General features: G+C 52.6%; 1 protein-coding gene across 1 annotated transcript; it reads left to right on the forward strand.

Annotated features, from left to right (window-relative positions):
- The first annotated feature begins 364 nt into the window (after positions 1–364).
- Positions 365–6,433, forward strand: CDX2 (caudal type homeobox 2). Its single transcript, XM_019736432.3, has 3 exons — positions 365–905; positions 4,226–4,371; positions 5,274–6,433. Exons 1-3 carry the CDS (start codon positions 365–367, stop codon positions 5,508–5,510), a joined length of 924 nt encoding a protein of 307 aa, XP_019591991.1. The 3' UTR covers positions 5,511–6,433.
- Positions 6,434–11,856: the final 5,423 nt, after the last annotated feature.

An 11,856-nucleotide genomic window follows, 5' to 3' on the forward strand; every position in this document is an offset into this window, starting at 1 on the left:
GTCTCCAGCCATTGGTGTCTGTGTCATTACTAATAGAGTCCTGTAAACACTCGTTAATCACGTAAGGCCGCCGGCTCCGGGCTCCGCACGCCAGCCTGTGGCGGGTCTTCCCCGCCTCTGCAGCCTAGTGGGAAGGAGGTGGGAGGAAAGAAGGAAGAAAGGGAGGGAGGGAGGAGACAGGCCAGTGGGAGGGACCGCCTCAGAGGCAGAAGCGCCGCGAGGAGCCAGCGGAGCACCGCGGGCTAGGGCGCAGCCACCCGCTGCTCCTCGCACCCCCTCGCCCCTTCCCCTTCGCGCCCCCCGGCAGTCCCCAGCGTCCGTCCCCAGGCAGCATGGTGAGGTTGGCTGTCGGGCCCTCGCCACCATGTACGTGAGCTACCTCCTGGACAAGGACGTGAGCATGTACCCCAGCTCCGTTCGCCACTCTGGCGGCCTCAACCTGGCCCCGCAGAACTTCGTCAGTCCCCCTCAGTACCCGGACTACGGTGGCTACCATGTGGCGGCCGCAGCTGCAGCGGCCGCGAACTTGGACAATGCGCAGTCCCCGGGGCCATCCTGGCCGGCGGCCTACGGCGCCCCGCTCCGGGAGGACTGGAACGGCTACGCGCCGGGGGGCGCCGCGGCCGCCGCCAACGCCGTGGCGCACGGCCTCAACGGGGGCTCGCCGGCCGCAGCCATGGGCTACAGCAGCCCGGCCGACTACCACCCGCACCATCACCCACATCACCACCCGCACCACCCGCCCGCCGCGCCTCCCTGTGCCTCCGGATTGCTGCAGACTCTCAACCCCGGTCCTCCGGGGCCCGCCGCCACTAACGCCGCGGAACAGCTGTCCCCCGGCGGTCAGCGGCGGAACCTGTGCGAGTGGATGCGGAAGCCCGCGCAGCCGTCCCTTGGAAGCCAAGGTAAGCGGCGACGCGCCCCGCGGGAGGGCGCCCTGCGAGGCGCTGACTCCGCGCCGGCTGCTGGGCGGGCCGCGTGTCCTGTGCGCACCCGGGCATCCGGGGCTATCTGGAGGCTACGCGCCAGGAAGGAGAGGCGGGAGCTGGGACCCTCAGGGCTTCTTTAGATCCTTCGCCTGGGCTGGCGGGGGTCGAAGGTGAATATTTTGGTGTCACACCCGGTGCTCAGTTTAGGGCAGAGAAGCACGGCTGTACAGAGTGGATCCCGCCCTCCCCACTTGCTGCCACCGCCGCTCGCACTCCGTGCGCAGCTTTCAGCCACCGGGAAGAGGGAGCCTCGAACTCCACCCGCCGGGCTCTTGACCATTTCTCTCCACGTCCTCCTTCCGCATCTGACTAATTTGGAAGAGCGGTGGCCTGGGGGGCCAGGAGGGCGGCGCGTGGGGCCAGGTCTGGCCATTCGGGCCAGTTCAAGTGATCAGAGCTACAGCCAGTGGGGAGACCGGGCAGAGGTGCTGTGGCTAGAAAGGAGGTGTTGGCCCCAGAACTAAGGGGAAGGGGGCGCGCCCGATCTTTGAAAATTTGATCGGTAAAGGGGTTACTTCAATAAGAAGCTGGAGGGCTAGGGGCAAGAAGCCCGGGGAGGGAAGGAACCTTGGTGGGAATACAGCCGCAGCTCCGGACGTGGGATAATTTGTCCCAAATCAAGCATCTCAGGGTGTGTGTATGTACACACACACATGCAGCCAAGAAGCTTGCTTAGGAGACGTTTCTGTAAAGATCCTATGTTTGCCGGACTGTGGGGCTCATGGGTTCAGGGTCTGCCCCATCTAATGTCAGGATGTGTGTCCAGGTGGGAAGCAAGTACGAATAGGTGTGTTGGGGAGAGTCCTGCTGGCGGCCCCCTTTACTCCATGAAGTCTTTCCAGCCCTCTGCACTTCCGCTTTTTTCTCTTCCCTCCTTTCTGGCCCAGCCAGGCCGCATGCAGGTTATGGCCACTTCGCAGAGGTTTATAGCCTATTACAGCCGTATCAATCAGAGCTGCCGTTGGGGGCTGTCTCTGGGTATCGGTTTCTGCGTCACTGGGCACATGCCGGGATCGTCCGGGTGGGAAACGCTGCCGCCCAGGGAGAAGGTCACAGGGCCAGCCTCGCAACTTGGGCTTGGTCCCTTCCCCTAGATGAGGCGCCCTGGTCAGAACCGAGCGCACTCCCAAAGAAGGCCCCCTTTATAGAGCCTGCCTGGCACGCAACTGGTGGGGACCCGGCGGCCTAAGGGAGACCTTCGGCGAGTCCAGGGAGGGGGGGAGGGGTCGCAGAAGGAGGGGAGAGCCGCAGGAGCCCAGGCCGCAGGGTCAGCAGATGAGAGGCCGCTGTGAAGTCCCGCACCGAGGTGGCAAGGCCGCAGTCGGCGCCGGGCGCCCTTGTGATGTTAATGTGGGGAGGCCGCGGTCCACAGGCCGGAGCCCGACTCCTCTGCGGAGCGTCATCTGTCAAGGGGCGAGGGGGTGGTACTCGGCCCGGCCCGCTTTGATATACACCTTCCCAGCCCTGCTATTGTCTCTTTTAGGGCCCGGAAAGAGGGTGGTGACTTTCGCAGTCAATAATGAATTCTGGCAAGTTCCTCTCATCTCTCCCCTCCTCCAGCCCCTTCCTCGGTTCCCAGGGGGTGCAGGGCTCCTCCAAGACCCTTGGGCGCGGGCGGCAGAGCGCAAGGGGTCTTAGTTACCATGTTTCCCGGCGCGTCCGGGATACTGAAAGGGCAGCACCCCAGCAAAAGCTGCCCCCAAACATCCCAGGGCGAGTGTCGCTACTGGGGAGTTGGGCTTGGAGAACTCCTTTGCGCACCGCTGCGTAGCCCCGGAGGTGTCCCTGGTGGCTCCAACTAGGCTGCAATGCCAGCCGCACCTCTCCCATCGGCCTGACCTGGTCTGAATCTCAGTTTCCTTACCTGTAAAAAGGGGACGATTACCACCGGCGGCCTCGAGTGGATGCGAGGCAGCAACGTGTGGGAATGCGCCCACCCATTGGAAGGCCCTTGGGACGTGTTAGTTCCCTTCACTTTCTTCGCAGGCGCGGGGTCGGGGCCGCTGCGCCCATTCAAATGCGCCTGCCGGGCAGTGTTTATGTTAATGCGCCTGGCGGGGAGGGGGATGAAAGCCCGGGCCGCCATTTGCTCAGTAGTGGTAATTCAAACAGAATGCGGTGGTTATTAAGGCATTGAAAGGGCTTTTCTTTGATAAGATCGCCTTGTCCGGCATTGTTTGCGACTGTGTTCCCCTTTCAGCGGCCTGGGGGAGCTCCCTCTGATCCCGCCTGTATCTTCCCAGGGCGCTTTTGTTGTGGTTTGCAAAGGGTTTTACCTGAACAAAGTCGGCCTGCGGGGCATGAAACACCTCCAAGCAGCTCCCAGACCTTTAGATCTTCCTGTTGGACTGGGCGCTGGGAGATGGAACCCGTTCTGCTGCCAGAAGACCCGGGCCTGGTCAGGGCTATGTGCAGGATTGACCCAGAACAGACCCAGTGGAGACGCCAGGCTCCGGCCTGCTCCCACTGCGGCGGCACTATTTGTCAAGGCCCTTCAGTAAAACCATCAATCCGAGGTTTAATATGTTGACAATCCAATGAGCACAGATCACTGGTCAGGATAGCTCTGGCAGGGTTTGCAGCAGAAATAAATGGGGAATTAAAAAAGAAAACGTGGGGAATGCCAAACCAGGTTCCACCAGATATGTGTCATGTCCCCAGCTGGAGAATTCCCCAGCTCAGAATTCCTCCAGTGGGGCCTCGTGTTCTGGGGGTAGTTCTGGTGACTTGAGGGGTCCTGTCCCCTCCTGCACCCCCCTTTTCACTTCTAATAAAGGAAACAGAAAGTAACCCCCACCTCCGCCACCAATAACGGCAGCCCTGCAAACCCAGCTGTTTCTAGGTGAGCTTCCATCTCTGGTGGGCCTGAAAATCTGAATACTCCTGGGACTCTGCCCTGCCCCCTTTCCCTTTGGGCCTAGGCAGCTCCACTACTGTATTTGGTTCTCTGAAAGGGTGCCTGGGTTCTGCTTTCTTCTATGTGTATGAGGTTTCAGTTTTTATTAATAAATAAAAAAAAACCCTCTTAAGCCCAAGGTTAGTTTTGTTGTCCCACAGAGCCCCACACCCTCCCCCCAGGACCCTCTGGGGGGTCTTGTCAGACTCCGCAGGAACCAGCCAAACCCCTACCCCCAGGGCAGCAGAGGAAGAGAAATGGCCCTTGGGTTAGGGAGGTTTGTCATTACCCATGACTGATGGGCCTTGCAGTTCTCAGCCCAAACTTCTGCTTCCTCCAGTGAAAACCAGGACGAAAGACAAATACCGGGTGGTGTACACGGACCACCAGCGGCTGGAGCTGGAGAAAGAGTTTCACTACAGTCGCTACATCACCATCCGGAGGAAAGCCGAGCTGGCCGCCACGCTGGGGCTCTCCGAGAGGCAGGTGGGGACCACCCTGCTGCCCTGCACCTGGTCACTGCCTTGGATGGGCAGTCACCTGGGGAGAGGCAGAAGCCAGGTGGAAGGTCTACCTAGTTCTGTGAGCAGATTAAAGCAGCAGGATGGAGAACGTTTTCTTTCTGAATACTTTTTTTAAAAGGCTCTGTCCACCTGTAGCTGTCTTTTCTTGATGATGTTGACTATCCCCCCCCCCGCCCCACATTTTGAGGGGTCTGGGATGTGTAAGAAAGAGTAGTATTAGTTTAATCCAGATTTCTATTTGGGTCAATAAAGACCTAAAGACCTATTCTCTTTGGACCCAGCACTGTACTGGGGGCAAAAAAAGTAATATAAGACCCAATCTCTGCCCATAAAAACTAGAGGGGTGAGGCTTGGCTCATACACACTCTGCATGGTCTGGAAAAAACAGGCCAAATTCACAGCCAGGAAGCCCCTCACTGAATCTCAGTCTCGGCTCCACGGTGAGGAATATTACTTTTCAGTTTAGCTTTGAGAGGCCAAAGGTTGTCATCTAAAGTACATCAGCACTGGCTTCCTCTTGCTTGGTGTAGCAAGGGCCTTGCAGTTTCTGTTTTCCTTGGTTGTGAGACTCTGAACTTTTCCAGTAACATTATAGATAAAGGTTGCTTTGGAAAGAAACCTGGGAACAAGGAGGAAGGAAGGCTCTTCTCTCAGGAGGCGGAAGCGGGCTTGGGGAGGGCTCCAGCTTGGCTGCTACAGGGCTATCCCATGAAAGGCTGTGCGAGGGTTTGGGGTCCTTCCATCAGAGAGGGCACTTCTTTAGTTGGAGAGGGAGATATTGCTGCTAGTGCTGAATACTGGGCCTTTCCCCTCTCACATCCTCTTCTTCACCACCTTCTGTTTTCTCCACCTTCCCATTTCCAGGTTAAAATTTGGTTTCAGAACCGCCGAGCAAAGGAAAGGAAAATCAACAAGAAGAAACTGCAGCAGCAACAGCAGCCCCCACCGTCTGCACCCCAGCCTCCCCAGCCACAGCCAGGTCCTCTGAGAAGTGTCCCAGAGCCCCTGAGTCCTGTGTCTTCCCTGCAAGGCTCCGTGCCTGGCTCTGTTCCTGGGGTTCTGGGGCCTGGGGGGGTGTTGAACCCCACTGTCACCCAATGACCTACAGTGGCCTGCAGCAGCAGAGCAATTCCAGGCTGAGCCATGAGGTGTATGGACTCTGCTCGAATCCTCAGGAGAGACCCCTTTCCTCCCACCCACATTGTACACCAACTTATCCAGCTCTCGGAGGAGAAATGGGGGCCAGGAGCAAAGACTAGTGGGTATGGAGACCTCAAGGAAGACATTGTCCCAGATTTTGACCTTTTCCGGTCTGACTCTTTCTGCCAGTGAGGAGACGGGTGATGATGACCATCAGGGCTTCACGTAGTGCTGGCAGAAGCAGTGCCTGGACTGGCTAAACAGACCAGGCTTTCCGCCCCTTCCTCCCCAGCTCTTTGTCTTCAAAATCTGGCGATGCACCTCTGGTTGGAGCTGAGGGAAGAGAGGGACTCAGGGGAGCACCAGTGCTTGGAGCCAACATGGCTGCTGCCTACTCACTGCCATCCAAGGACCAGCTGGCCCCTCCTGCCTCAAGGGAAGGCAAGATTTACACTGCAGAAGCCAGAGGCAGCTAAGATAGAAACCTGGACCGACCAAAGACTGCAGAAGACAGACTGCTTTGTCTGTCTTCTCTTCCCTCCCCAGACCAGGAAAGGCATGGCTGGTGAATATGCAGTGGATGGGGGGTGTATGTGTGTTGGGAGGGTGGTAAGGTGGTTCTTGGACTCCAGGCCTGACAAGGGGGCCCGGGACTGGGCCTTGTTTAGAAAGCCTGTCACCAGAGCTTCTCTGGGCTGAATGTATGTCAGTGCTATAAATGCCAGAGCCGACCTGGACTTCCTGTCATTTTCACAATCTTGGGGCTGATGAAGAAGGGGAGTTGTTGTTGCTGCTGTGTGGGTTGTTGGTCTGTGTAACATCCAAGCCAGCCTTTAAAAAGCCTTCTGGAACCATGGGGAGAGAAGTGATATGGTGAAGGGAAGTAGGGGGGTATTTGAGCACAGTTGAATTTTTTCTAAAAAGAAACAGAAAGATAAATGAGCTTCCCAGATTTCAGATTCTGTATTTATTGTCTTCAGATTTTGTCCAGAATTATTATTATTATTTTTTTAAGACATGAAAATCTACCAAACTTGCCAATGAGAATTAGCAAAATCAGGCAGGCGGTGAAGAAGTTTATCTGGACAACCTCATTTTACCCCAGAGCGTCAGAAGCTGGAGGGAGCAGGTTCTGAGACCTTCCCTGCCCCCAAGCCTGAGCCCAGCCTTGGATTGTGAAATGTGTAGTTCTCATGGGGGTGCCTTTGGGCAAAATGCACATCTGAATGGGCTGCTGCTTCCCAGCTGCGGGCAGTTTTGGGGGTTGGAGGTCAGAGAGCCCCCTCATAGCATCTCATCAAATTCACACGGAGGCATTTGCAAACGTTCCCTTCACCAGAGATTCCCTTCTTTCTAGGGACGCCCACAGTTCAGTCGTTAAACATGAGCATTAAGTAAAAATATTGTGTTTCCTGTTTTCCCAAGGCAACAATTCCATGAACATAGCCTTCTGTGAATCGCCGAGCATTGACATGAGCCCTTTCTCTCTCCACCCCATGACCTGCCCTGCGCAGTTTCCTTATACGATCTCCCCCCTTCCCGCGTACCCCCAGAAACAAGAATTCAAGAACCAGCCTAAGAAGATCCTTTTAGTGATGGCTGCTTGTTATCTGGCTGGTCCATTGGGGTCCGGGCTGCTGTCCTTGAAGTTCTTGGTCCTGGAGGCCGCTGAGCTGAGCGCTCTGGGCAGGGCTTCGTTTTCCTACAAATCCTTGGAGCCTTAATCAGCTTCTCCGGAGAGGGAGGAGGTGTACGGGGGGCTGGGGAGGACGAACAAAACTGCGAGACATCCCCCCCCCCATGCAACATCTCCCCAATTACGCGGCCCTTCTGGGTGGTAAAGGGGCCCTTGGGGGCCGGGCCCGCAGACGCCTGGCCTCGGGGTTGGAGGGAGAGTGTCGGACCCCTCCCACAGGGGAAGCCAGGTTGGGGTCCGTTGAGCAGGGGACCCTGGGGTGTCGGGGCGCCGGGATCCCGCAGTGGCCGCGCCCCCTCGCCCGCCCCCTCGCCGCCGCCTCGGTTGCTATGCGTTGCTGTGAAACGCCTGTCAATAAACCCTGTTTGGACAGTGGAGCGAGAGCACAAGGGTTGTTTGCTTAGTGGTTAGAGGTTCAAAAGTCGGCATTGTCCCGCTGCAAGCGATTACAAGCTCTTCCCCTTCCCCGCCCGGCCCACCGCTCCGACGCCCGCCGCTAGTTAGACCGCGCGGGGCGCTTCCGGGCGAGGAGGGGCGCTCGGCTGCTCCGAAATGCCAGGACCCGCTCCCGCCGCCAGCCGCCCGCCAGTCTCCCAGGCCGCTGAAAGAGCAAGAAATGCGGGCCGTCGCCTGCAAGGCAGGCCACCGCGCCTCCGACGCCAGGACGCCGCCCCCCACCCCGCCACCCCCGGAGCGAGCCCAAGACAACACGGGGACCAGTGGCGCCAGTGGGCAGCGCAGACTGGGGAGGCTTAGCTGGGTCGGCGCCCGGACGCCCGGGTTTATATTTCGTAGGATGACTTAGCGGCTGCCGGCGCCTCTGGCGCTGGACAGGGCGTGGGGGACCCGGGAATCCCTTAGCCTTTCGGCATCCTGTTCCCGGCTCGGGCCGCCAGGGGGCGCTCGCGCTCTGCGAAGCGCTAAGGCCACGGCCCGCGTTCCTCGCAGCCTCGGAAGTGAACCCGGAAAGGGACCCGGTTCTGACCCAAATGGAAGGTGTCAGCTCCAGCGCCTCTCCTACCCCAGGCCCTCCCAAACTGGGGACTGGCGAAACTTCCCCACTATGGCCACGGGTCTGTTGAAACGAAGTTCAACTCAGGCAGGCACGGGAAATTCTTAGATCTGTTAAATCTTTAAGAAAAGCAAATTTGGCGGAGGGGAGCTACCCACCGTTCTAAAAGGGTCTTTTTGCACAAGATGTTTCCTTAAAAAATTACAGTAATATGGGTACGATATTAATATATGGAAAGATTGAGAACTTATGATAAATATTGGGGAGGGGGAGAGGAAGTACCAGCATTATGGAACTCAAGTCAAAAAAGGTAGATATGGGGAGAAATTAGCCTGAGGTTTTTTTGTTTGTTTGTTTTTGTTTTCCTGTGAGCAATTCACGGCTTTACCATAGTCACCCAATAAAGTTAACAAGATGGACTGCTAATGAAAGCAATGAAAGTTTCAATGAGTTTCACTTCTTTCTGATAACACCTACTAAAGAAAACCAATCTTAAATAGAAATCTCAATATATAAACAGCAATATTCGTGCTGTTGTTATTCACAACCACTCAGGAAAAAAAATAAGAGAAGGTAGAAATGAAAGCAATCTCAGCTTGCAGAAGAGACTATATATTTTTTAGGAGCACTATTCGCACCTGGTTTTAGAAACAGGCTGCTATTTACCAGTTCAGTGACCTTGGGGAGATCACAAGCTCTGAGCCACCACTTCCGCATCTGTAATATGGGGCCCAAATGAGGTCATGTAAAGAATTGCAAGTTACAGCATACACTTAGGATTGGATTCCGATAATTGCACGAACTGCTGCTGCTTTTTTATCATGAACCATCTTCTGCAAAGTGCTCTAGGGTCCTTACAAAGAGCATTTGAACAAGGATGTCTCCAATAACAATAGAATAACCCCTTCCCAGAGTTGTTTCTAATGTGTTCAGGTTTGCTTACTTCAAAATAGCCTCAAGTCTGTTGTCTCTTGATTTCCACAGCCTCAATGTCTGCATAGAATCTCAGTGGCAAAGCTCTGACATTCCAGATGAGAAGATGAGTTAGTGATCTGCATAGCTTACTCGCCCTTTCATCTACATGAAGAGATGTCCCCAAACACTTGTACTTAGGGACAGATTAGTTGAGGATGTAGTTGAGAACCTCCTTATAAGCTATCGGGACACTTTTTAAAGTTTCTTTATTTTGAAACAATTTCCATCCCAATATCTCAATATTGATTCTGTGCTCTTTAATTTATTTTGTTATTTGGTTTTAAGAATTTAAGTTAAAATTTAAATTATTTTCTTAAACCACGTTTAGACCATACAGACTTCCAACAGACTTCCATTACGCTTACATTTAGCCATTTTTTTCCATTACCTTTTTCCTTTCCCATCTACTCTTCTTTGTCAACAGGATGACAATGATTTTAGAAAACCAAGCAGGTTTTATTGATAACTGAGAAACGAGCTGAGTGAAACTGAGCCAAAACAATCGCTAAATTTACTTAGCTACAAATCAGAGGGAATATTTACTTCTTTATCATTATTTTCTTGAAGGTTATGAAATTAGAACTAGGGGAAGAAAACTCTCAAATTTAAAACAAGGAAAGTAGAATCTGCTGGTTACCAAGATTATACCAACATTACCTTGAAATTCTTGGAAGAATCAGTTTAGCGAAGGTGGGGGCAAGTGCATAGGTGACCTTTTGGCTCTTATGTTTTTAGTACCCAAACCTATTTGTTTTAACAACAGCTTTTCCAAATTGGGATTTGTCATTGATCTCAGTGGATATAGATAATATCAACTAGCCTGCCAGAGCCTCAAAGTTAAATGATCAGTTTGTTCTTTCTGCTGGATCCTGGCAATTCTGTGCTAGAGATCTAATCCATAAACCAGAACACAACCAGTTTTGATCCATGAAGAAGAGTGCCCTGATATTAAATGATAACCAAACCATCCCTTCATGCATACACACATTTACTTCAAAATAATATTCAGGTCATGTATTGGGTTTATGTGGCTAATATTTTATTTAGAAGTAAGAACCCAGGCATTTATGCATTTTGATACTTATGTTTTAATTTCTAGGAAAGGAATTCTTTTCTAATTGTTCAGCTGTTGTCTCAGAACTTCCAGGATTAACAGTCTGTTATCATAACACTTTGTATCTGCAGTATGACAATAATAGGTTTTATACAAGTGGTAGTTGATAAATTTCTCTCCAACCTCAGGAAAGCAAACAATGAGAAACAATGTAGGAGCTAAAGTACAAACATACAATGGCTTGTTGTGTGGCACTTAAATAGTTTTAACTTATTGTTGATTAGTAGAATCAGCAACAAAGATTAAGTACCTAAACCACAGATTAGGAGTTGTTAAAAGTGACCTGGGCAGGCTCTTTCTTTAACTCATGAAAGACACTTAGTGTATTGTTATTTAACTCTGTGTACCTAATGTGTAAAAACAACAACCACAACAAAATGCACCATAACTAGATTCTGTTTTCAGTCCCTGTCCCCATTTTCTAGGCAGAATTATGGTAGGGAATATGTGCGTTGCCAGAAACAAGCAGAAGAAAGACACAATTAAACAAGAACCCGAGACATTGTCCAATGAATAGCACTATAGAAGCTTGCAGGAAGAACAAAAAGAAAGGTTGCTTGTCTGGAATCCACACATACAAGAAATAAAAATGTAATTTCCCCCCTCAAATCACTTTGTTGAAAATATTGTAAATTTTAGAAACCCAAATTCCTCTATTTTCATTTGTTCCTGTTATAATTTTCATCATACCTATGAATTTCATATAACTATCCTTGTACTTTTAGAAATGTTAGTGAAATCTTGTGATACATATTAAACACTTATACAGATACAGTTCTTGGTCATGATCCTAAATCCACAGAAAACCAACAATTAACATTTGTTTCTCATTTCTAGGCTTAGAATCTTGAAATGTATTATACATCTAGGGTTAGGGTTGCTCCTCGGCCAGAACTGAGAGCTAAAGGCTACATGACCAAAAACGACTGCCATTTGCAGCTGTTCAGTGAGTAAAATTTTACATGGATTTGGAACTACTGAATAAAGCGACTTTTGCAACTCTAAAGCCAGACAACATAGACAAGGGGCAAGCTGTTTCTTTAGCGAGAACTTTTCATTTATCCCCATCTGGATTTGAATCTTTATGTTTCAGAAAGAAAAATTAAGAAAACTTTGCTCATGCCCAAGGAGGCCCGTTGTTTAACACGCTTGGGAGAAGCGCTGGGCCTGGGATCAAGACATCTGCGCGCAGCCCAGCCGTCAGGGAAGACACAGCTCAGGTGACAGCGGTCACGCCCCTTTCCCTGCCGCCTGGATGAACGAGTCATCTGACTTCAGGCTCTTGGACCCTCCCGAAGGCCACCAGAGCCCACCGCACATACAAGCGCCACGTGCCGCCTACAGTTCTCTCCGCGGGCGTCGAGCCGCAGGTGTCCGGTCTTTTCTGCCCTCCAACGCCAGGCGGCGGAGAAGGCCGCGCTCCCAGCCGGGCCATCTCGGCTGCAGCCTGGGGACTCCGCGACTTGTCGGAGTCCCCCGGGGATGGGAGCTACCAGTGGGGACAGAAGAA

Source organism: Rhinolophus sinicus, chromosome 16 (assembly GCF_057876585.1).
Source record: "Rhinolophus sinicus isolate RSI-liver-muscle chromosome 16, RSI-T2T, whole genome shotgun sequence".
Lineage (NCBI taxonomy): Eukaryota > Metazoa > Chordata > Mammalia > Chiroptera > Rhinolophidae > Rhinolophus > Rhinolophus sinicus.